At 40.0% G+C, this 27,469-nt stretch overlaps 1 protein-coding gene across 1 annotated transcript; it reads left to right on the top strand.

Moving 5' to 3' along the window:
- The first annotated feature begins 311 nt into the window (after positions 1-311).
- On the top strand, positions 312-14,113 carry has2 (hyaluronan synthase 2). Its single transcript, XM_062991786.1, has 4 exons — positions 312-338; positions 6,444-7,070; positions 11,248-11,349; positions 13,184-14,113. The coding sequence occupies exons 1-4, from the start codon at positions 312-314 to the stop codon at positions 14,111-14,113; spliced, it is 1,686 nt and encodes a 561-aa protein (XP_062847856.1).
- Positions 14,114-27,469: the final 13,356 nt, after the last annotated feature.

The following is a 27,469-nucleotide window of genomic DNA, read 5'->3' as shown; positions in this document are numbered from 1 at the left end:
CGGCTCTCAGTTTTAAATCAGAGATGCTCAGAGAAGCTTCAACCCACCCTGTACTTCATCACTGACCTGCCTGCTTCTGGATATCCCATTTAAAAAAGAAAAGGCTTTTAATCAAATGACAGGGGCAAACATGCCAATCAGGACGATACCGCCGTTTCTTGCAATCAGATAGTGAACGAGGAGCAGAACAGACTTCAGTGTTGAACCTGGACTACATGCAAGATTCCTCTGAAGTCTACCAAGAAACTTCTACTGAGTTTCTGTCCTGTTAACGGAGTCTCTCCTGATCACATCTATCCAAAGGGAACAAGATGTCATCAACAAATAGCTGCTGCAAGGTAATAAGAACAAATTCTGCTTCTCTCTCATTCATCCATTCATTCATTCAGCTGAACTGCTTTTAAACCTGAACTCTGCTTCTAAAGTCCCGAAACTTTTAAAACACATCATTCAATCCAAATCGTTTTAAACACATAAAGTTCACATTATTTTACATTCATACAGTCTGAACATTGCAGTTTAGTTTTTTTAAAACACATTTTAAAGCATTTTAGAGACAGAGCAGAGAAATCACAGACCTGCCTGAGTGCCTGATTTACATCCACAGCTGATGTTGCGCGCCGCCGGTCCCTCAACTCGGGTTGCCAGATAATTAGATTTACACTTTCATGCATGGGAGAAACGCTCGTGGTTAGTTAATTCAAGCCTGTTTGAGGACATGTAAAACTAAAATTACTTTAATTTCACGGTGATACCTTTATAACATATGATACTTTACCGTAATGTAAACATTTTCCTGGTTTCTTTAACTGCTTTGAGTATTTAACTTTTAATACAACATGGTTGCCAGTGACAGAAAAGCAGCATCTTTGTACATATATAAGCAAATGTAATGATATGCCCCCACACATACAGACTTATCACAGCAACTTAGGCAGAGATTATCTATGTTGTAAACCCTTAATATAATATATGACATTGTGAACAGGTCATGATTACACATTAATAGTTTATAAGCCATGATTGATCAATCCTTAAGTGTGGGTCAGCATCATCAGCCCTGAGGCTGACTTTCAGTTCAAAGTGCTTCTGAAGGCACACGATGCCTGTTCTGTTTTAGCACATTAAAGTCATGGTAGCAGTTAAAAGCTGCTGGAGGCTGAGAGGCTTAAAACGGAAGAGGAAATGAGGGAAGCACAAGTCATCAGTCAGCGGTAGCAACTGACCAGAGCAGTCCTCCAGAGCTGGAGGAGTAATAAATGTGCTGGAGGTCGAGCTTCCATCTACAAGATGCCTGTGGCAGTATGCCCATTCACCAATAAAGTTTCCAGACTCCTCCCACTTTCCTAGAATCTAGGACAGCCCATCAAGGAGAAGAGGAAGAACATAAGTACCCAAAGCTTTCAAAGGGTCAACAATAAGGCGAAGTCATAAATTAGGGTTTCCTGTAGCACACATAGTCACCTGAAAGTCTTAATTTGATTTATTTATTTATTCATTTATACTTAGTTGCCTTTTAACCTAATTAGGATGGATCAGAAGCCTATTCCATGAATACTGGGGACAATGTAGGAATACACTTTACAAGGTATCTAACTTTTTTTTTTAATTAAAAATGTAACAACAGCAGAAGTTTAGAAACAACTATCAATATGAAAATCTATTGTTTTAGAAATGCTAATGCTAAATGCTTCTCCCACATCTAACAAGGCAACCGGTAGGTTGGCTGCTCTAAGTTTCCCCTTGGTAATGCTTTGTGCCCTGTTCTAGGGGTATGTCCACTCTGCATCATTGTTTCTGGAATAGGGTCCGGATCCACAGTGGCTCTGATCAGAAAAAAAGCATTTAGCTGTTGGTAGTTTTCCCCTGTACTTTTCCACATCCCAAAATCATAAGTCATTAATTTCATGTCATTAATGACAGCTTTCTGGTGATCTGTTAGGTGTATTTAAGACAACACTTTCCCACAGAGGCTTCTCTAAGTATAAATACTGAAACACTGAGAAATGTACATTTCCCCAGCTCTCCGATGTATCATTTTCTGAAGCTCAAGAGCACCATAAGTCAGCGTACCTAAGTACAACTCTCAGTCTGTTAAGCACTTCAGAAATATTCCTGCTTTATCATGTGTTTCTTGACTGAAGTGCACTGATAAAAAAATCAATCCACATTTTTGTACAATTTAAGGTAAAAGTCTGAGTAGTGTTTGGGCTGGGCTGGGCATGTGTGCATGATTTATTGAAGGTGCAGGGTAGTAGTTCATCTACCGTTGAAGCCAGTGTCTGAGTTTTCCCCAATGAGAATGATTCAGCTTTCCCTCCTGCTTGCTGTGTGACCCCTCCCAGCATGACTCTTAGCTGGAGCACAGCCAGCTCTGAACAGCCAGACTGTGCAGATGCACGTGTAGATGATAGCAGTTACTTTAACATTTTTCTAATAGTGCTCCCAAACTAAAAAATGCTGAAATCCTGAAGTTCAGGTGTTTCAGCTACACTCACTGCTAACATGAATAGAGGATAAATGATATGCTTTTAATTTTGTGCCAACTGTTTGGGAAAGGCCTTACTTGTTCCAGCATGGCTGTGCCAGTGTGCCTAAAGCGAGGCTCATAAAGACATGTTTTATTTAATTCATTCAATCAACATGAGAGCTTGCCCAACAAATGCTTAATTGACTGAATGGGTGCAAATTTCTACAGTCACACTCCAAAATCTTGTGAAAAGTTTGTACATCAGACTAGATGATATGAGTACAAAAGGAGAGGTCATCTCACTTGTGATGTACATGGTTTTGGAATGAGGTGTAAAACAAGCTCATGGTCAGGTATTCATTCAGGTAGTTTTGGCATATAGTGGGCCAGTTAATTCTGACTACAAAAATGGGGGATGTGTTATGTCATCACAACAGTGACATCACTAATATTTGATATTACAATTATTATTAATAAATGAAATGAAATAAAGTCCCCATAAATTTCAAGTTTTCTACCTGTAACCACCTGTAATGGTTGTGTGACTGAATGAGCACAAATTTCCACAGATGCACTCCAAAATCATTTATACCTATATAAAATAATAATTATGCAATATCTTACCATTTGGCTACTATTTCATTAATCTTAACATTGATGCAAATTGACACTCCAATGCTAAAATCTAGCCCTTTTTTTTTTTTAGCTGTTAGCTGTGCAGCTACATGCTGCTGCATGCAAGTCACAGGAAGCTTCAGCCAACTGTAAAATCAATGCTTCTTACATAAGTTACTATTATTATATTAAATCTTTAGACATTAAACTGCTCTAGAATTAACTGCTGAAAAAGTAATGATGTAAATGAAGCCTCTGGCACAAAAATCCCACAATATTCTACCATGTTACTACTAGCTCCACTTTGCTACTAGCTAACCAACCTGAGTTGGCTGTGTAATAATGTTGGCTAATTTTTATTTATTGTGGTAATTTTGTGAACATAATTTTTTTGGCTACTGATACAGAAATAACAACAAATGTATTACTGTAAATTAGCACTTCAACAGTGATAATACATGTGATAAAATAAGCTAGCAGCCATGCTAAGTTGCTAGTGCTGCGTTCCACTCTGCATACTGTAAGTTATACACACACAGATGTTAATTGGGAAAACATATAGGGTCATAGTAGGGTGTTAGACCACCGCTTTTTCAATTCTGTTGAACACAATAATCCAAATTCTACCCTAGGTGTTTTACTGATTTAAGATCTGATTAATTAAAAAGGCTAAAACATATGCTATGCTTATTATATGTATCAAACTATTCATGTAATGTCACTAATCCATTATCACTTTGTGATGGTTGGCAGCACAGATGGGTCAGCTTTCTTCACTGCCCTGTCTCGTGTCGCCTGTATCAAATTAGCCTCTGATAATGCAATCCACATCATTATGATGTCAGTTCAGCTTATTCTTGGTCTTCCTCATCTTCTGGGTCCCTCCACAAGTCCTGTCATAACTGTCACTGCCTTTAGTAACTTGGGGGACCTTATGTGATTTAGTAGCTCATTTTCTATTCTGGCCATCTTGTCAAATTGCTCAGTGGTCATCATCTTCCACCATGAGATTTTCAGCAGTTCTCTGATTTAATTGTTCTTAAAAGTCTGAATGCATCTTCTTCTTTCTTCAGTGTCCAGAACAAGGCTTTCATCAATCGTAGCTTGGTGATGGTGCTAACTAACTCCAGTCTTGAGACTTTGTAGTCTCAAGTAATGGTTTCAATATAAGATTCTCGGTTTGGTTTTGAAGCATTTGGCGTTGAATAGATTGAAGAATGGTGCCACATGCTCCACTAAATCACTTCATAGAATCATAGACTTGCCTGTGATGTTTAGGTCATGAAGATGTCAGTCTGTCAGACTTAAGCCTCCAGAGACAATTCTTTGAGGGAACAAGAGCATTATTTTCATGATTTAATTCACAGATGATGGGTCAACTTTCAATATTACTTACTCTCCTAATTAATTTCAGTAAACCTTTAGACTCGAGCCACGTTTACTACATGGGCAGTCTTCGCACTTTTAATGAGCTCCAAGGTTCAAATGGATCTGGATTTTTGTACATAGAGGCTGCACGTGTCTCATGTAAGGTGGAGTCTGGAAGGTCTGGAGCATTTGTAGTGTTGTAAATGTGTCTCTGATGTTAAAAGATCAGAGCATGTGCCAGTTATGGTCATTTAGCACTGCAGACCATCATGCTAGCCCCACCTCTAGAATGCCAGCTGTGTTATTAAAGCAAGGGGAAACAGAAGGTGTTGAGTTGATTATTTAAATAGAATTCGTTAGGATTATAGTTTCTTTTTTATTTTTAAATAGTGCAGACAATATAGCATACGCTACAATCACTACAAGACTTTCACTGCTCATGTCTTCCCACAGAGATATAAACAGATGATGTCAAGTGGGTGGTGCCCCGCAACTGTATCTGCCAAGCAGATGGGGAACTGTATTATTTGAAACTTGGAACAAACGACCATGAAAATACACAGACTTTCAAGCAGAAAAAAAATAAAGGCAGAAGTGGAAGAAAAATCCTACAGTCTGGATATTCTGCTGCTTTTGTAATATTCAGTGGAACCTGGTTTGGTTTTTTAGATGCTTGATGGCCAGTGAACAGATGTATTAGGTAAACCAAGTGTAAAGTTTTGCTTCCGTAATGTTTAGACCAGGTATGTGGGTTACAGTCCGCCCATCTGGTTTCCTCCTATAAAACAAAAAGCATGACAGGAGATGAATTTTCCCTAGGTTAGCATGTCACAATGTTGACATTCTCATTTAATTTATGATCACTTAGGTCACCCTGAATTATCATGAGTAGCCCAAATAACTGAGGATTTAACAGTCCTACATTTTCATGCGTTGCCAAACAGAAGGTTATTTGCCAGTGACCTCAACAGTCTAATACATTTCATATTAAAATCACTTTAATCAGCTGAGACTTTTTTAACGAGTCATAGTTCATGGTCATGTAACTTAATGTCAACCTAGCAGGACATCAGATGCTCACCCATGTTCTCTCACAACATCTACTGGCATGTTAGAGCAATCAGTCAACTTTCTTCAAAGAAACGTATGTGGATACTCCTTACAGATAGAAACCAGGACGGGCTTTAAATCCACGTCCACAGTTCAACAGCAGCACTGTCATGCTGGCCTAGCTGTAAAATGTTACATAATACAGGGACATTTCAGTGGTAAAATAATAATGGTCAAGTAATATAAAAGTGTAAATTTTTTACCTGTCTTCAGTAACTATCGTTTCGTATTTTTTAGATATTTTTTTAGAGTAAATAACTACACACTATGTGTGCAATATTTTTTACTTAGTTGTATTTCTTCTGTTTTTCCTGTCTTCATACTGCTGTAACAAGTTAATAATCCAGGGTCATGGTGAGTGAGGCGCCATTTAGAAACACTGAACGCAAGGCGTGAATACATTCTGAATTGAGTATCAGTGCATCTTAGGGCAATACTCGCACCAGAGGGTTATTCTGAGTGTCCAGTCTATTTGCTGCCTGCTTTTGGGAGGTGAAAGGAAACTGGAACATCTGCAAAAAATCGGTATAGAAGCTGAGGAAATGAAAATTCAAGCCCTCACAGACAGTAACCAGAGAGAAGGATCAAACTCAGGTCACCATGTCTAAATGAAGCTGTGCCACATTTAGCTTAATATACATAAATGAATGAAATGCAATTGAAAATGTGGACTGGTACCCTGTCCGTTGTGTTTTCCCATCTTACATCCAGTGTTCCCAAAAAAGGTCCTAGATCCATCATAACCCAAAGTAAAATAAAGCACTTGCAGTGGATGAGTTAACGAATAAACCAATTATTCTGAATTTCTAATTATATACTCTATTCAATACTTAAATTAATTAAATGTATGTTAACCTTGTTTCTTTATTGTTATTTTCAGATGAAATGTGATAATGTGGTTAACTACCTGAGGATTATTGGGACAACACTGTTCGGAGTCTCGCTGCTTGTGGGAATCTCGACTGCCTACATCATGGGCTATCAGTTCTTCACAACTACAGGCAGTTACATGTCGTTTGGCCTTTATGGAGCCATACTTGTCATTCACCTCATCATCCAGAGCTTGTTTGCTCTATTAGAACACAGAAAAATGCGGAGATCCCTAGAGACCCCAATCAAACTCAACAAATCACTGGCCCTGTGCATAGCTGCCTACCAGGAAGACCCCACCTACTTAAAAAAGTGTTTACAATCGGTGAAGAGGCTCACCTACCCAGGCATCAAGGTCATCATGGTGATTGATGGAAACAATGCTGAAGACACCTACATGATGGACATCTTTCGGGAAATAATGGGCCAGGACAGAGCAGCCACCTATGTCTGGAAAAGCAACTATCATGAGCGGGGGCCGGACGAGACAGACGAGACTTATAACGAGAGTTTGCAGCAGGTCTCTCAGCTGGTACTTAACAATAAATGTGTGTGCATCATGCAGAAGTGGGGAGGAAAGAGGGAAGTCATGTACACAGCCTTCAAAGCCCTGGGGAGGAGTGTCGACTATGTGCAGGTAAGCTTCTGGCCAAGCCAAATACAGCAGCTAAGAACACAAAGGCACTTTTGTGCCCGTTTTAAAGTGTGCCGGTTTAATGTGTATAATATGTTGGGGCAAAGGAAAGTGACTGTGTGTGTAACAGTGATGCTGTTCATTAGAGATCTGTGTGAGCCACTGCTCACTAACTGCGGGCTGTTTTGGAACATTTTAGGATCCGTTCCCACCCAGCATTTCAGTGCAGATTTGAGGCGTAGAACATGAGACATTACTGTAAATTAAAAATAGAAGGGGAACCGAGTAAGTTTTGTGTTTAACCAAATATGTTAAATTAACAAAGTTAATGCAGAAAAAGTATTCAGACACCACAAATTAATAACATATTTTAGTACTAGAACTTTGAAGGAAGGATGTTCATTCATGGCAGGAACAACAGAAGAACAAGCAATATAATACAAAGTACCACCTTCAGATGCTAACCGCTAATAGTTACATTAATTAAAATATGTGGCAGAACGAATTGGACTCACAAATCTGGAACAAACTCCATGAAAAATGCCCAACCATACAATACAAACCAAGAACACTGCTAGAAAGACGAATCGACCAGGTAACATCAGATGCGTTATTGGACACATCCTTTGAACACACTTGCACCTAATAAGGGGAGACCTCACCCTTCTTGTGCCATGAATGTAACCAGTTGGTTAACATGGCATTACACATACAAAAGACAGACATTCATGATAAATGTTTTGTATGTGTAATATTATCTGTTAATGATGATATGAGTGATAATGTATCTGTAAGTTTTAGGTTGTTGTATTATTGAATAAAAAGTCTATTGTTACAGAGGGTTAATAAAAACCATTTGTCTCTATATGACAAGCTAACCTAATGCTAAGATTTATGGTAATAAGTTCATAGAAACCAAAATAGAAGTAAATAATTGAAGTAAATCAATGTTTCCCTCATTTTTATGTGGGCAGGTGACAAATTAAAGAACATGAAAGGGTGCCAATCCATCATAGGGTGACATTTAGGGTCTTTAAGGACTCCTAGCTGGAATCTCAGGTGACCCACCAGATGTGAACTGTTGGCTTATGCCTGGACTGGCCCTGGGAGCAGGATACTAAATACTGGCACTAATACATCATGAACATGAAAGTAATTAATGTGCAAAATGCAGCATATCTTATGCCTCCTAAGTTTAAAGCAAAGGACAATATGTTTTAGAATACATTTTTGTCCTGTGATGTTCGGTCCACTCGTGATTTTTCATTAGTTAGTACCTAGCTGTCAGGTCCTGAATGCATGATCTTATTTTGTTTTATACTTGATTCATTGTTGTTGATCGAGGCACCTTCAAGGACCTGTGATTGTTTTATAAATTCATGGCATGAAGTTGTTCCCATGATGTATTAACAAAGAGATCTGTGTTCAGGGCAACCCGCTGTGGTGATGCAGACATCTCCTTTTAGATGTGGTTCTGTCCATAATCCATTTCACTAAGCTTAAAAATAAGCTGAATGGAAGAATGAATGGCTTTGTTTTTGTAGACTAAGCCTGTAGTTTTTTTACACAGGTAATTGTTAGGTGGTCTTGAGGAAACATAACAAATGGTGTGATTTCTGTCCACTCACCACCTGGTTCTAATAAAAGGCCTGACCTTTGCTCTGTGTGGTAGTGCGTGATTGCACTTGGTGTATCACCGGTCTGTCAGAGCCGACTACCGGGCTGGTGCTTTTTTTCTGATTATGGGGTCTGGAATGATGAGGCAACTTTGAGTTCCAACAGGGTGGGAAAAGCAGAGGTCATGGTCACTGCATAATGCCTGTCTGCAGAAGGGAAAAGGAAAAGTGGCTTATGCTTCCTTATTCCTTGACCTTATTTTGGAAGAAGTTATAACTAAAACTAAATATTATTGAGTAAAGATGCACGTGTCTCAGTGAGGCGGCTAATAAAGAGTACTTTGTTTACTTGGTCGTACAGTGAATGCTTTATGCATGCAGAATTTAGTTTGTCCTTGTGTTTTGCTCTCCGGTGTGGACCAAAATAACCTCTCTGAGACTGCTTGTGAAAACAGGAATGCCATATTTTGTCCAATAGATGAACGACTTGCTGTTTCATTTATAGCCCTTTTTTCGTTCACATTACTTAGCAAATACATTTTATTTTCTGTTTCACTTTTAAGCACAACTTACAAGAGATGCATTGCAACAGACTTGATGCATTGTTGATGGAATGGAATGCACTATTAAACATAAGCTGGTTTTATTATGGATAGCAGGCTTCACAGCTCCAGAGACCTTGAATTATTACTTATGTCTGGTTACTATCTGTGTTTTATTTCTCATGTTTAGCAGGATAGGTTTCGTCTAGGTACCCTGCTTGAAGTTTAGGGTTAGGGTCAAGGCAAGCGCCTGGGTATTACTGACTGAATGGGTGAGCGCTTGATCCCTTATAGATTAGCACCCTGTCCAGGTGTATTCCTGCCTTGCACCCAGTCATGTTGTCGGAAAAGATCTCATATTATACAAAATCATACAAATGTACATACAGATTAAAGAATAGAAGAGATGTAGAAAATAAAAATGTCCAGTAATGCTTACAGATGCATACAGGGTGACAGGGTGACTGTTGTTTGTTTGTTTATTAGGATTTTAACGTCATGTTTTACACTTTGGTTACATTCATGACAGGAACGGTAGTTACTCATTACACACAAGGTTTATTAATTCACAAGGTTATATCGAACACAGTCATGTACAATTTAGTATCTCCAATTCACCTCAGTTGCATGTCTTTGGACTGTGGGAGGAAACCGGCGCACCCAGAGTAAACCCACACAGACACGGGGAGAACATGCAAACTCCACACAGAAAGGACCCAGACCGCTCCACCTGGGGATCAAACCCAGGACCTTCTTGCTGTGAGGCAACAGTACTACCCACTTAGCCACCGTGCCGCCCTGGGTGACTGTTGCATTCACATTTATATAAAATATATGATTTACCTAGGCAGTTGTGGCCTAGTGGTTAAGGTACTGAACTAATAATCAGAAGGTCGCTGGTTCAAGTCCCACCACTGCTAGGCTGCTGCTGTTCTTGAGCAAGGCCCTTAACCTTCAGTTGCTCAGACTGTACACTGTTTGGACAAAGGCATCTGCTAAATGCCGAAAATCTAAACGTAAATGTTATATTATTGTAACAGTTATAATGATATGATTATTATATTGATCAGGTGATCAGTCAGAAAACCCTTAATCAAGTCAAAGCCATGCATTTTAGGGTTGTTTTTCACTTGTCTGTATGTTTCATTTGACTGTAAACAAATACATTTTAAGTGTTTTTGTAGATATAGGCATACAATACCCTCATAAGTGTTGAATACAATATGGTCCACTGGTCTGTGCAGCCCATGCCACAAATGGGTCGTACTGTTTGATTAAGTACTATGAAAGAACACGTGTGTAACTTGTAGGACTGTTCCATGTTTACTGCTGGTAAAAATTAAAAACATGGAGAAAACAGTATTAGGGCATTTAGATTTAAATCTTTATTTCAAAAAGCACTATGATCATCAATTTTTTCTAATTAAACACCAGCGCCCGCTTTTGGTTGGCGCAGCAGTCAATTACATTAGCCCACCTCAACTGAGATCCAGTTTCGAATCTCAGCATGTGCTTTCAGCCACCTGGGCACCTAAACAGACGTGACTGGTTGTGTATGGAACAGGGTTTTGGGAGACGCCTGATGCCCTGTATTGGATTGGCGCCCTGTCTGGAGTGTATTCCTGCCTTGTGTCCAGTGTTTCCACCAAGTGTTTTTTTTCCCTCCCTTTTCCATGTGGGTGTTTACTATATGGCCAGCCAAAAGTATGTACCATCCCCTACCTTTTTAGAACAGGTTGGTAAATAAAATGTGGGTAAAGAACAGATATGGAAAAACACTGGTGTCTTTGTGTGCCATTAAAACACTTTTTAAAGTGAATTCATCTGTATATTTGGTGACAGACCTTTATTGGTGAATAGTCCAAAACTTAAACAAACCGGTGTAATTTGATAATATAGGGGTTGATTTACTGGTAAAACAGACCTGTTTAAAACTCCTGGATGTCGGAGTGAATCTTCAGGTGTTGCTGCTGCTGTGTGTTAGAAGGTGATATAATAACGTTCTCTTCTCTGTGTATTCAGGTGTGTGACTCAGACACTATGCTGGATCCTGCCTGTTCAGTGGAAATGGTGAAGGTGCTGGAGGAGGACCCCATGGTGGGGGGAGTCGGGGGAGATGTGCAGGTACATTTCCATTCAGCTGATTTCAGACACTAAAAATAATAGTAGCCTTATTCTGTTAGTCCTCAGTGTTTATCCAAGTGGTGATGATAAACATGTTCTTACACACAACTAGTTATACACCACTGAATATTTCAGCCATTGAGGCACCAATATTTTTCAGTTATGTCTACAGTGTCCCAAACACCACACCATCAGTTAAATAGTGTGCCTAAATTAGTTGTCCAATAAGGGTGACTACTAATTTGAGTGTACTGTTTAGTTATCTCAGTGAAGTCTTTCTACAAGATTTTGGAGTGTGTCTGTGGGTATCTGAGTCCATTCAGTCACTGGAGCATTTATGAGGTAAGGTTAGGCAGTAATGTTAAATAGGAAAGTATGGCACACACTGGTCATTCCAATTCATCCCATTTATCCATCCAATACAAATTTCTTCAAGGAGCTCAGTAGCCCATCAGGAGACGCAGGGAGGACACACTTGCATTATTGATCAGTATGGCACAGTAATGACCTGTGTATAAATACACTGATCAACCATAACATTAAAACCACTTCCTTGTTTCTACACTCACTGTCCATTTTATCAGCTCCACTTACCATATAGAAGCACTTTGTAGTTCTACAATTACTGACTGTAGTCCATCTAGTTCTCTACATATCTTTTTAGCCTGCTTTCACCCTGTTCTTCAATGGTCAGGACCACCACAGAGCAGGTATTATTTAGGTGGTGGATGATTCTCAGCACTGCAGTGACACTGACATGGTGGTGGTGTGTTAGTGTGTGTTGTGCTGGTATGAGTGGATCAGACACAGCATCGCTGCTGGAGTTTTTAAATACCGTGTCCACTCACTGTCCACTCTATTAGACACTCCTACCTTGTTGGTCCACCTTGTAGATGTAAAGTCAGAGACGATCGCTCATCTATTGCTGCTGTTTGAGTCGCTCATCTTCTAGACCTTCATCAGTGGTCACAGGACGCTGCCCACGGGGCACTGTTGGCTGGATATATTTTTGGTTGGTGGACTTCTCAGTCTAGCAGTAATTGTAGAACTACAAAGGGCTTCTATATGGTAAGTGGAGCTGATAAAATGGACAATGTGTATAGAAACCAGGAGGTGGTTTTAATGTTATGGCTGATCAGTGTATGTAGGGAGTTCCCCCATAGGCCAGAAGTGCTGGCCCATGTAGTGTTTGTAGTGATATTTCAGTTTGAGCTATCAGGGCTGGCCATAAGATAGGAAAAGGTTAATGGGGTTGAGGTAGGGGCTCTGTGCAGAACACTGTAGCTCCTTTATATCAAACCTACATGGTCAAATTACATGTTTATGGACCTCGCTTTGTGCACAGGCGCACGGACAGCCTTTTTTAAAACTGTTGCAGCACAGTTGGAAGTGTTATGCAGTGTGGATACACTTTACTTAATAGTTAGTATAATAATTTCCCTTGGGGTAAATAAAGTACCTATCTATCACACGTGTGGCCGTAAAGTGTATCATATTGAAAATCTCAACCCAAAAGTTCACATTACAGTTAAATCTAGGATATGATTTGAGACACTGATGGGGATTTTTCCTTTAGCTTGGATTATTGTAGGAGGACAGTCAGACTGACAGTTTAACTGCCCTGATTTTTAAGAACCTCAGTGTTCCCACGCCACAAATTTTAGTATCTGTTTTCTCCATAAACTGAATTTATATTGCTGGACGCTTTCTAGAAAAAAGTCCAGTAGCTTTTCCGCTTAAACAATCCACATATGATTATTATTATTATTTATTATTTAATGCATTATGATCTGTGCAACAAGTCCAGCAACGTTATCTTGGTTTGTCTCTGCAGATCCTGAACAAATACGAATCGTGGGTCTCCTTCTTGAGCAGCGTCCGCTACTGGATGGCTTTTAACATCGAGCGCGCGTGCCAGTCCTACTTTGGCTGCGTGCAGTGTATCAGCGGGCCTTTGGGGATGTACAGGAACTCTCTGCTTCACGAGTTCCTGGAGGCCTGGTACAATCAGACCTTCATGGGCAGCCACTGCAGCTTCGGCGACGACCGCCACCTCACCAATCGCGTGCTGAGCCTGGGCTATGCCACTAAATACACCGCACGCTCCAAGTGCCTGACCGAGACGCCCATCACCTACCTGCGCTGGCTGAACCAGCAGACCCGCTGGAGCAAGTCATACTTCCGAGAATGGCTCTACAACTCCATGTGGTTCCACAAGCACCACCTGTGGATGACCTACGAAGCGGTCATCACCGGCTTCTTCCCTTTTTTTCTGATCGCTACGGCCATCCAGTTGTTCTACCATGGCCGCTTCTGGAACATCCTCCTTTTTTTGCTAATCGTGCAGGTCGTGGCGCTGATCAAGTCCTCCTTCGCCAGCTTCCTTCGAGGCAACATCGTCATGGTCTTTATGTCTTTTTATTCAGTATTATACATGTCCAGTCTGTTACCGGCGAAAATGTTCGCCATAGCCACGATAAACAAGTCAGGCTGGGGAACTTCAGGGAGGAAGACCATAGTTGTAAACTTTATCGGGCTTATCCCCATCTCTGTCTGGTTTGCTATACTCTTCATCGGCATCATATACACCATCGCACAAGAGACGCGAAAACCTTTTGCGGAGTCGGAGAAGCTAGTTTTAATAATCGGCGCAGTAGTGTATGTCAGTTACTGGGCCGTGTTCTTGACTTTGTACATGGTTCTAATCACAAAGTGTGGTAAAAGAAAGACGGAGCAGCAGTATGACATGGTGCTTGATGTCTGATATCACCAGGTTGTCCTTCCCACCCTCTCATGTTTACATTGTGAACAGTCTCAGACTGCTCTGCCATAGTTCTTTACAGGGGACAGGAAATGACCCCTTTAGGAAAGAGCTATTATTGCTGCTGTGACTGACACCAAGGATTTTTTTTCTTTGAAGTTATTTTTGGAAAAGAACACGAAACAAAAACGAGGTTCAGACTGTTGATGTCAGACGTAATTTGACAGTATTCCAAAACCACCAAACTGTACTTGTTTTTGTTTTATCGATGACATTAGTGTTTAAATCCTATGCACTTTTTGTTTTTTTTACTCCTCTCTCTCTTCCTCTTCCCTTACATGATGCTTGACAATGAACTCAATGAACAAATACCTCAGTGGTTATGTTTGCATTGTGTGATTGACTGGGATGCAGTCACTTAAGGCTCATTTTAAATAATTTATTGTGTTTTTAAACATAGTGTTTTTATATAAGTGTATTAATCTTAATGTAAACGTTTTCAGAATAAAGGCCAAAAAGGGAACATTTTGGCCATGCTGTACTTTGTATTTGCGTATTGTACTTCTTTGCCTTTTTAAATAGACGTCTATTTTTGCTTAGCCGCCAAAGATTCTTTATTTTTTCGTCATGACTAAATGAAATGCATTTGTGCATTTAACTGTTAAAACATGGACTTGTGCATCTGACCAAAAATGTGAAATTAAGACGCTGGGTTTCGTGTTTGCAAGATAATTAAATACAACTTTCTGTTCTGGTAAGTGATTTACAAGTAAGGAAACAAACCTGTGTTTTTAAGTATTACATGACAAGAAAACCAGCATATTTATAAAGCATTCTGTGGTTCATTATTTGTTTGTTTTTGTTTTGATTAGTTTTTTTACCTGATTATTGGTTTTGTTTTTGCTTATTATTAGTTTTGATCTGTTTATTGTCACTCTGTGCTCCTCTGTTAATAACAATGCTCCACAACATCACAAGCATCTGGTTTGTAAAGTCTTCATTCAAGACCAAGTATTTGCACAGAAATTTCAACTACATTCATTTTAAATATTGACATGATGCCATGTCTCAGAGGAGTCTTATTTCCTATGTGATAAATGTATTATTTATGATTATGATTTGAATGAGCCAACAGGTGTGTGATTGTATCTAATCATGTCCATGTTAATATGAGACATAAAATAGCAGATGTGATGTCAAAAACGTATTTCAGACAATCATTTGAGCTAAAGAGCAAATGGATCAGCTGAGGGCTGGAATTCAGATGTATTTTTTTCCCGTCGAATAATGCCAAATGTTATTTAGGCAGTATTACTATTAAGCACTTTTGTGTTTGTGCCAAATTAAAAGACCTATTTCCTACTACGCATTTATAGTGTTTGTGAATTTTTTTTCTGTTTTATTTATATAAATTTTTCATTTCATTTGCATGTTTTACCACAGGGCGGCACGGTGGCTCAGTGGGTAGCACTGTCGTCTCACAGCAAGAAGGTCCTGGGTTTGATCCCAGGCGGGGCGGTCCGGGTCCTTTCTGTGCGGAGTTTGCATGTTCTCCCCGTGTCTGCGTGGGTTTCCTCCATGCAAAACATGCAGTCAGGTTAATTGGAGACACTGAATTGCCCTATAGGTGAATGGGTGTGTATGTGTGTCTGCCCTGCGATGGACTGGCGCCAGGGTGTTACTGTGTGCCTTGCGCCCATTGAAAAGCTGGGATAGGCTCCAGCAAGCGCGACCCTAATTGGATAAGAGGTTAAGAAAGTGAGTGAGTGTTTTACCACAGCTATATCCCAGTCACGGTCACGGTGGGACCAGTTTTCCTGGAGTCACTGTGCGCAATACAGCAACGCAACCCAGATAGGACGACAATCCATCACAGGGCTTCAGCTTTTCCTTTCAGAGATTGCCAATCATGTCACCGGTGGTGATTTGAACCCTGGGTCCCTGTTGTAGTGGGCTAGTGTAATTTATCACTGTTCCACTTTGTTAGAAAACAGAATAGTAGTAATAGTGTCTGTCCATTTACACAAACTGAGACATTATTAGGTTGTGTAACAGAGTGACTTTATTCCTTTCCTGGAGCAAAGATCTTCCTTTTGTTCACATTCCAGAGCTTTTCAAAAGGGTTCAGGTCCTGAGGTTGGGCTGGGCATGACAGGTCCATGATCTGGTAGCCCTCCAGTTACACATTTATTGACCTGGCTGGGTGGCATAGAGCATTGTCTTGTTGGAAATACCAATCCTCAGAGTGAAATCTGTGTGCATTCCTCAGCCTCAGTCATCTTTGCTTCTTATTGATGAAAGTTTTTTTAGTCATACACTTAGGAACCTGTTTCGAACAATCCTTGCCATGCTGTTTGCCATGGAATAGATCTTACAGTTTTTAAGTGATATTCAAATGAGCTGGCAGTCATCCCGGTCAGTGTAGAGCCGATTCATTATCTCCCAGTCTGTAGCTTTGTTGTCCTCAATGTTTGCTCCTTGACCTTCTTCTTATTGTAACGCTATGGGCTATGACGAGACAAGAGGGGGCAGACACACGTGCAGACATGTATTTAACAAAAGAGTTTAATAATAACTAAGACAAGACACTCAACAAGGTTACACAAGACAGGTAGACAACACAAACTAACAAGACCTATGCTAAATGCTAACCTAAATTAAACATACATGAATGATAATAAGCTATACTAAACAAGAACTAGATTAAGACAAACAGGAACAAAACTAAACAAGGCATGAACAGTTACTAGCAGACAGGACAAACAGACAGGGGCTAACAGGAGCTAACAGACAGAACTAAGATACAGGGCTAACAAACAAAGCTAACACAGAGAGCTAAGGCTAACAGACAAAGGCTAAACTGACAGACCTAAGGTAAATTCAAGCAAAACCAACAAAACAGAGTCACATCAAAAATAGTCTCTGCCTGCCTGTTCCCCAGCTCCCTTCTTAAATCCTCTGAAATGAGGTGCAGCTGGGGCTAATTAGCAGCGGGGACCAATCACATTAGGGGCGTTGGCTCTAACATGTGCTCCTGGAGAGGTGGGCTCGGCAGGTGCGCCTGAGTTCCAGGAGCACATAGAGGCTGGAATCGTGACACCTATGAACAGCTTTCCTTGGAATATTAAGGATGGATCAGCCTGAATCGTACTGTATCCCCTCTGCCAGTGAAGACAAAATTGAACAATTCTTTTTCTCAATTTAAATGTTTTTACTCTTCTGGCATGGTCTATAATTAATTCTTAACTCTCTGTTTCTTTTGAGGTACTCCTAGCATGATTTTTACCACCCAGCTAGATCTATGGCAAGTGGATAGTGATTCCCACAGCAGTGGTTTGTACACTTCTTGTTAAATAAGATTTGGTTCAGTGCTTTTTATATAAATGAGGTAGGTGAGCCTGTGTTGGAATTCAGCCTTCGATGGAATAGAATGGCTGCCACAAAACACATTTTTAACTAAATACACTATTTAACAAAATGTTCCCTCTTCAGTCAAATAATGTCTAATTTACTCTGAAATTGTTCAGTGTGATAAATATACAATAGCAGACGGTATAAACTAAAGCAAAATCTTGATGGAATAGTTACTAGAACACTGCTCAGAGGTTAACCCATATTTTGGCCAGAAAGAGGGGGATTTTCTTCACTGCTTCCTTTATACAAGCGCCTCGTGATTTCATCAGTGGCTGATTAAAAGAAGAACGGAGAGCTTTATTTCACACTGTATTGAGGGTCACCATGGTGAAACATGTTTACAGTGCACAACAAGAGCGGAACGGACATCGCCCGAAGCCGAGTTAAGACTTATGATTCGAACCTAATCTAATAGAACTGTAACATCAAAAGACGTTTATAATCCCTGAGGCATTTAGAGATTTGTCCAGCTGTCCCTATACATTTATTTATTCATTTATTTATAAGGATTTCAGCATTATGTTTTACACTATAGGGGTGGCATGGTGGCTCGGTGAGTAGCACTGTGCAGAGTTTGCATGTTCTCCCCGTGTCTGCGTGGGTTTCCTCCGGGAGCTCCGGTTTCCTCCCACAGTCCAAAAACATGCAGTTAGTTTAATTGGAGACACTGAATACCCTATGGGGTGTGTGTGTATGTGTGTCTTCCCTGCACCCCGTCCAGGGTGTTACTGTGTGCCTTGTGCCCATTGAAAAGCTGGGATAGGATCCAGCAGCACCCCCCCCCCACACACACACACACACACACACACACTTTAATTGGATAAGTGGTTAAAAAAGTGAGTGAGTGAGTGAGTGTTTCACACTTTGGTTCCACTGATGATAGGACAGGTAGTACATCAGTTCAATTACAATATCAAACACCATCACAGGTAATACTGTACTTCAACCTAACATGTAACTAACACTTAACTAATCCCACACAGACACAAGGAGAACATGCAAACTCCACACAGAAAGGACCCAAACCACTCCACCTAGGAATTGAACCAATGACCTTCTTGCTGTGAGGTGACAGTGCTACACACCGAGCCACCGTGTCCCTATACAGGCGGAAGCTATTTTTTATTCCTTTTAATATGTTTTAATGCTGGTTAATTGCTGCTTAACACAATACGTCCACATGTACAGCTGGATGTCTGAATGGAGAGCAGTTTCAGTTTGGTTCAGTATTCAGCAGTCTGTTTCCCAGAATATTTATAATCTTGGCAGTCACTCCGTCTGCTCCGTGAAACATCTCGAATCAGTTCCAGGTACAGCTCCAGGAGAAAGGAAACCTGAGAAAACCGAAACGTTCTCCTCAGATTCATTCAAATCTCTATATGGTTTTGTACAGCTACATTTTTCTTTGCATATCCCACTGCATACTTTCTCATACATTTAAAAGTACAGCTGTTCAGATTTCCAAGCCCTGAAGCGTTTAGGGTCAGAGCCCAGCTGTGGTAGGACTGCATGGTGGAACTGGACACTTCTCACTGCAGGATAACTCCTTTAACCCCTGTGATTTAACCCCTGCTGTGATTTAATCTGACAACCGTTCTGCAGTGACCGCAGCTTCCTAACCTATGAGCTGTGCACAGTGTTAAAGGCACATTTTGGCATTTGCCAATTTTTAGTAGAGATTTTATAAAAAGTCAGTATGAGTCTGACCAGTGGCTGCAAAACATCACCACTGCCATGTCAGCAACTTAATCCCCGACTAAATGTTGGTGGAAATGGTCTATCAGTAGAAACGGGTTTGGCTCATGTTTTGCTTCTCACTGTTCCCAGTGTGGTTGATGGACTAGTGCGCAGAAACTGTCATACAGTTGGTATATGAGGTGTCTTAAAAAATAGAATTTCTTTCATAGGCAGAGGAAAATTATTATTATTAAAGCATTTCAGCCACCGCAGTTTCTAACAATGCCAGAAGTCGCTGAATTAGATAATTTACATTTTCGGCATTTTGCAGACGCACTTATCCAGAGTGACTTACAGAAGTGCTTCCACATTAAACATTTTCCTACTCTAGCTTAAGTAAACAGTCCAAGGATACAAATCTTTTTTTACAAATAGGTTGTCATAGAAGGTTAGAAAGTGCATGTTAGTTTTCAGCCTAAGTGCTTAGTAAAGAGGTGGGTATTTGATTGTCTTTTGAAAATGCTGAGAGACTATTTAGACTATTTAGATTGTGTCAAACTTTGTGCCAACAGCTTGGGAAAGGTCCTTTCCTATTCCAGCATGACTGTGTCCCTGTGCACAAAGCAAGGTCCATATAGCAATTTGGTTTGATTTAAAGGAAATTTAGTGGCATGTACAGACCTCAACCTTAACCCTTAACTCAACCCACTGAACTGAATTATTATTATTATTATTATTATTGGTGTAATTATTATTAGTGTTATTATTATTATTATTGTTGCTATTGTTATTATTGTTATTATTAGTAGTGTTATTATTATTAATGTTATTATTATTATTATTATTATTGTTGCTGTTTTGTTGTTATTGTTATTATTATTATTAATGTTTTGTTGTTGTTGTTATTATTGTTGTTGTTGTTTTGTTATTGTTATTATTATTATTATTGTTATTATTATTATTTTTATTATTATTATTATTATTATTGGCGTTGTTGTTATTGTTATTATTATTGTTATTATTATTGTTGTTGTTATTATTATTGTTGTTATTATTATTATTGTTATTATTGTTATTGTTGTTTTGTTATTATTATTATTATTATTATTATTATTATTATTATTACAGTTAACCTAACATTACTACCAGTTTGTTAACTCTGAACTACTTTGAGGTGTACAGTGTATCACAAAAGTGAGTACACCCCTCACATTTCTGCAAATATTTTATTATATCTTTTCATGGGACAACACTATAGAAATAAAACTTGGATATAACTTAGAGTAGTCAGTGTACAACTTGTATAGCAGTGTAGATTTACTGTCTTCTGAAAATAACTCAACACACAGCCATTAATGTCTAAATGGCTGGCAACATAAGTGAGTACACCCCACAGTGAACATGTCCAAATTGTGCCCAAAGTGTCAATATTTTGTGTGACCACCATTATTATCCAGCACTGCCTTAACCCTCCTGGGCATGGAATTCACCAGAGCTACAGAGGTTGCTACTGGAATCCTCTTCCACTCCTCCATGATGACATCACGGAGCTGGTGGATGTTAGACACCTTGAACTCCTCCACCTTCCACTTGAGGATGCGCCACAGGTGCTCAATTGGGTTTAGTCCATCACCTTTACCTTCAGCTTCCTCAGCAAGGCAGTTGTCATCTTGGAGGTTGTGTTTGGGGTCGTTATCCTGTTGGAAAACTGCCATGAGGCCCAGTCTTCGAAGGGAGGGGATCATGCTCTGTTTCAGAATGTCACAGTACATGTTGGAATTCATGTTTCCCTCAATGAACTGCAGCTCCCCAGTGCCAGCAACACTCATGCAGCCCAAGACCATGATGCTACCACCACCATGCTTGACTGTAGGAAAGATACAGTTGTCTTGGTACTTCTCACCAGGGCGCCACCACACATGCTGGACACCATCTGAGCCAAACAAGTTTATCTTGGTCTCGTCAGACCACAGGGCATTCCAGTAATCCATGTTCTTGGACTGCTTGTCTTCAGCAAACTGTTTGCGGGCTTTCTTGTGCGTCAGCTTCCTTCTGGGATGACGACCTTGCAGACCGAGTTGATGCAGTGTGCGGCGTATGGTCTGAGCACTGACAGGCTGACCTCCCACGTCTTTAACCTCTGCAGCAATGCTGGCAGCACTCATGTGTCTATTTTTTAAAGCCAACCTCTGGATATGACGCGGAACACGTGGACTCAACTTCTTTGGTCGACCCTGGCGAAACCTGTTCCGAGTGGAACCTGTCCTGGAACACCGCTGTATGACCTTGGCCACCATGCTGTAGCTCAGTTTCAGGGTGTTAGCAATCTTCTTATAGCCCAGGCCATCTTTGTGGAGAGCAACAATTCTATTTCTCACATCCTCAGAGAGTTCTTTGCCATGAGGTGCCATGTTGAATATCCAGTGGCCAGTATGAGAGAATTGTACCCAAAACACCAAATTTAACAGCCCTGCTCCCCATTTACACCTGGGACCTTGACACGTCACACCAGGGAGGGACAACGACACATTTGGGCACAATTTAGACATGTTCACTGTGGGGTGTACTCACTTATGTTGCCAGCTATTTAGACATTAATGGCTGTGTGTTGAGTTATTTTCAGAAGACAGTAAATCTACACTGCTATACAAGCTGTACACTGACTACTCTAAGTTATATCCAAGTTTCATGTCTATAGTGTTGTCCCATGAAAAGATATAATGAAATATTTGCAGAAATGTGAGGGGTGTACTCACTTTTGTGATACACTGTATATATAATTAACCAGGCTACTATTAGCATAGGCTTGACTGGACACCAGACAGTCCAGATTTGTCACCTGTTGAAAATGTATGGAACATCATGAGCAGAATCAGACACTGAAAACTCTGGACTGTTGAGCAGCTGACGTCTCGTCAGAATGGACAAAAACTACTATCCACTTTCAAACCTACAGGAACGCCAGGTAACAGCAGCAGTCATCACATCTTAAATGTTCACTCAGGCATCAGTACACTTTTAAATCTGAAACACTTTTGGACAAAACAAACAAAAAAATATCTGGCAAAAATTCACGTTTCCATGTTTGGATTACCAGGAACACCTTACCCACAGTCAAGTGTGGAGGTGGTAACATCAACACAAGCTCTCTGCAAACAATACTGGGGCATTACAATATTAAGCAATGCACCAGGACACAGTAAAACAGCCAAAAACTAAATACAGTAAAGCAAAAATAGCTCAAGACTGGATAAAAACAGGGTAAAGGTGCCTGCAGGATGTTGCCTGATATTTATCTTAAATTCATGAATGATTAATTCATATTTATAAGTACAAAGTTAAAAGACATATTGTGTTTATTTGATGTATTTACACTGGATTTATATTAAATAATAAAACACTCTGACTGGATACTGTTATTTTTTACTTTTTATGTTTCTTCATTTCTTGCCATTAAAGAAACGTACATATTCTCTATTTTTAATGTTAAAAGGACCAGCTTGAGAGAACTTGAGGAATGAATGCTGAACTGCCTCAGGGGGAGGAAATGGGTTCTATTAAGAATAATTAGCCCTAATAATTGACCCTGCTTGATTTTCTTGAAGCCTTGAAAAAAGGATTCTGACAAATACAGCTATTAAATAATTATTTCCAGTGTGTGGTATGTTGATATGTGCATTGTGTGGTAGGTAGATTCTCTTCTCAATTGATTAGGACCTAATAATCTCTATTTTCAGTCTAATTAAATGAAAAAAATGTAAGTCACCAGAACTGACCTGCAAACATAAACATATGCATAACAACTGTGATCATTACATTTACATTTTCAGCATTTAGCAGATGCCTTTATCCAAAGTGACTTACATTACAGTATACAGTCTGAGCAATAGAGGGTTAAAGGCCTTGCTCGAGGGCCCAACAGCAGCAACCTGGCAGTGGTGGGGCTTGAACCAGCAACCTTCTAATTACTGGCCCAGTACCTCATCCACTAGGCTACGGCTTGCCCACATCATTAAATTGATTATTAAATTGAAAAACAATAGAAGTGCATGTAATCAATACCAGCCTCACGATGTTAACCGAAATAACACCTCCACAGGTACTGTCTGTCTGTCTGTCTGTCTGTCTGTCTATCTATCTATCTATCTATCATCTATCTATCTATCTTATCTGTCTGTCTGTCTGTCTATCTATCTATATATCTAATCTATTCACCCATCTATCAATCAATCTATCCATCCATCCATCCGTCTGTCTATCTATCTGTCTGTCTGTCCGTCCGTCCGTCCGTCCGTCCGTCCGTCCGTCCGTCCGTCCGTCCATCTATCTATCTATCTATCTATCTATCTATCTATCTATCTATTCACCCATCTATCAATCTGTCAATCCATCCATCTGTCCGTCCATCCGTCCGTCCGTCCATCCATCCATCCATCCATCCATCCATCCATCCATCCATCCATCCATCCATCCATCTATCTATCTATCTATCAATCTATCTATCCTTGAAAAACAGCCAAAAGCCTTTAATGGAATTCATTTGTTGATTTGTTAGAAACTGCAGAAAACTTAAGTGAAAATGTGGCTGAAAATGAGTGTGTAAATAGAATTTACAGTTTTTCTCAGTTGCTTTGGTACATTTCTCACATCACTATTAACATTTGCACAACAGTAAGTGCATTTCTCAAAACAATTAGTACAAACTGCAAAACCTAGTTGATAACCTGCAAAAGCGTGTCACTTGCTCAAAAAGGATAGTTCATTCCTCAAAATCAAGTATTCATGTCAATGAAAGTGTCAGTGTCATCAAAATTAAAAGTCCTGACACCATTGTTTATGAACAAGATAGTCAAATGGCTTTGTCATGTTTTCATTATGACAGTTCACTCTGTGTTTTGCAATGCAAAAAAGTCAGATCATGGTGACACTACCTGAAAATGCTCAAGACAGCACTATACACTATTAGCACACCCATTTGAAATCTACAGTTAAGTTACACATTACTGTATTTAGTGAGGTAAATGAGTACAATACGTATGTTTCACATTTTTACTGTATATGCTCTTTGCAATTCTAATTTGTTCACAGCATTGTGCTAAAGCAAAGTACAAACTTATTTACAACAAACATAAGAAACACCCTTTGGGTAGAGCTGTGCACAACTGTAAACAATATTGCAGTACATATTGGAACTTTGGGTAGAGCTGTGCACAACTGTAAACAATATTGCAGTACATATTGGAACTGTATTGGAACATACAACATACTGATTTTGACAACTAGTTCAACATTTTTGTATGTAATGATTCAAGCAATGAAATGAGGACTATTAGTTTCATAGGGAATAAATAAATAAATAAAAAATTTTATTTGAAAAGCGCCTTTCATGACACCCAAGGACACTGTACAATAAAAATATAGAAGAGCTAAGCAAAATAAATAAAATACACATTTACTAAGCAAAAATAAATAAAATACACATTTACAAACATAGGAAACACCAAACATGTGGCACAGTTCTGAGTCAGCTGGAAAAGATGTTTTGAGGGTTTTGAACACTGCTGCAGATGAGATTTCTGTACTTCTGGTGGGAGGAGCCTAGCAACACCTTGGCAACCTCATGGCGTTGCAGTGACCAGATTGAGGGAATGTTGCTGTTAGCATGCTGTTGGTAAACAAAACTCCGAACTGAGGCTCGGTGGGAATATTTAGGCCTTTGCAAAATACCAAGGTCGCGGTGGAGCAGTAAAGATGTTGGAGGTTTATACCGTGAATGTCCCAGAGCATAGAGTTCACTGAAAGACCGCAGACGTTGTCTAGACCAGAAAAGTTGCAGAGACTCCAAGCCATCCAATTCCAGCAGCCAAAGGAGCAATTCAAAACAATCCACATTGACAGAGAAAGGAGTTATCCGCTAACTCTCACTGCTCCGGATACACCGCTCCACATCATAGAAGCATCAGCAACACAAGCACAGTAAAATGATCCCAAATCCAATGCATAAAATCCAGTACAATGTTTCGTGCAATGTTTTCATTCAAACAGTTTCACTGGGGGAGAAGCAGCATCCAAACACACCAGCGTAACTCTCACGACCCAAAAATGCACGACTGGCTAGTGACCACAGGAGTGTGCGAAAAGATGAAAATGAAAGAAAATTACGATAAAAATAAAATAAAATAAAATAAAATACGGAAACGGTAGCGGCAGCCAAATGCGCCAGCGTTCACCATCACCATGACAACACCATTCAGCATTCATAAGTATAGTTCATTTTGACTGACATGACATAGCAAATGATAATGTTATAAAACGGCAGAGAATGGTATGGAAGCAATTGATGCATGTCCAAAAGCATTTGTGGTTTGTTGGAAGGAATGAGAAACTGCTACTATGATGTGCACAAATGACTAAATCTTGTGGAGATTGAACCAACAGTTATGAGAATTTTAATTCTGATCAGAGAAATGTACCAAAGCAATTGAGAAAGACTATAAATCAAAAACGTTTGAACTTTGTCTTTTTTTCTCAATGGTCGCTTAGTAGTAAGTAAACAGCTTAATACTTAGACAAAACAAAGGTCTTATTTATTTTAAAAGGGCGTGTATGGTAATAGATGTCTCTGTTTAGGAATCTTAGTGGCCATGTTTCACCAATTACGGCTAAATTAAGTTTAGAAAGAACTTTAAAAAACATGAAACTACGACTGAGTTTATTCCTTCCCTCGTGTTCAATCACTGACTTAAACGTTTTAAAGTTGGCATGTTTAAAAGCATGAGTTCTTCTTTCATCACTTAACATGTGTATGTGTTTACTTAAATTGTTTCATTGTCCGGCCCGGTGGGAATATACTCACATGGAGACGCCCATCTTGCTTTCCTGTTTGCAGCCATTATTTACTAGTGACACTTGCATTTTCTTGTGAATATGTTTTTATTGTTGTTGTTGATAGAAAAGCAGATGGAAGCTGGGAGTCTCCTAGTGCGTCGATGCTGACACACATACTAAAAGCATGCATCAGTGTGTTAAAAGTCAAAACTTCCCACCCTCTCCAGCTGGCTGCTCATGGCCCTCATGAGCCTGAAACAGCTGGAAGTTCCATCTTAAATCGAGAGGTTTGTCTCCTGTCCGAAGGGTTTAAGAAAGCGCTCCCCCAAACCCTGATATCCCCCAAGATCTCGCCCAAGTGCTCCCCCAAACCCCCAATCACCCCCTCAAAGCTCCTGCTGTGCTTTAGGACAAGTCTAACACATTACTCAGCTAAATTACATATCAAAGCAGGCTACTGTAAAAGAAACTGTGTGTGAAATGGAATTCACACACACTGGTGGGTATTTGCTCACCCACTAAGTGAGGAAGCCTTATTAGATGTGGGTGGCTGAGCAGATGTGCCTGATGATGAGAGAAGTTCCTTCAATCTTCATCAATTAGAAGTGTCTTTCTGACGCTGCCAGGCAAGACGTCGTTCTCACAATTAGGTTAAATTTAGTAATTAGGGGTTAAACATAGCGCGTCTGCCCCAGTAACACGAGGAGACTTTTCAATTAGTCAAGGCAGCCACCCTTGACACGAGGAACAAGAGGTCAGACATGCAAATCAGCTCACATGACTGGAAGACCTCAAGAGTGGATCTGTATTCACAGTACTGACAGCTCCAGCTCGTTCATTAATCACACACCACTAAGTAGAGGAGCAAATGTTTTGACAGAAACAACCGTGACTATTGCAGCAAGTGTTATATTTGGAGAGTATCCCACTGAACAGATCTGTTTTTTGTAGATGTGGATCAGTTATTAACAAAACGGGGCAGCGGTTAAGCAGTAGCTAAGAAGTTAAGTTTCTGTACTTGTAATCATAAGACTGCCGGTTAAAGCCCCACCATCACCAATTTGCCAGTGTTGGGCCCCTGAGGAAGGCCTTTAACCCTCAATTGCTTAAACTGTATTCAGTGTTACTTGTAAGTTGCTTTGGATAAAAGCGTCTGCTAAATCATGCCTGTGTAAGCATGCAGTTCTGTGGTAAAAAAAACAGCATGAGAACTTTGTAAATGAGGCGGCACGGTGGCGCAGCGAGAGGCACTCTCCCATCACAGCAAGAAGGGCCTGGGTTTGATTTCCTGGTCGGGCAGCCAGGGTCCTTTCTGTGTGGAGTTTGCATGTTCTCCCTGTATTTATGTTGGTTTTCTCCGGGTGCTCCGGTTTTTACATTTACATTTTACATTTTCGGCATTTAGCAGATGTCTTTAGTCTTTATCCAAAGCGACTTACA

Source organism: Trichomycterus rosablanca, chromosome 3 (assembly GCF_030014385.1).
Source record: "Trichomycterus rosablanca isolate fTriRos1 chromosome 3, fTriRos1.hap1, whole genome shotgun sequence".
In the NCBI taxonomy this organism is placed as follows: Eukaryota; Metazoa; Chordata; class Actinopteri; order Siluriformes; family Trichomycteridae; genus Trichomycterus; species Trichomycterus rosablanca.
This window is presented reverse-complemented; position numbering and strand designations above follow the sequence as displayed.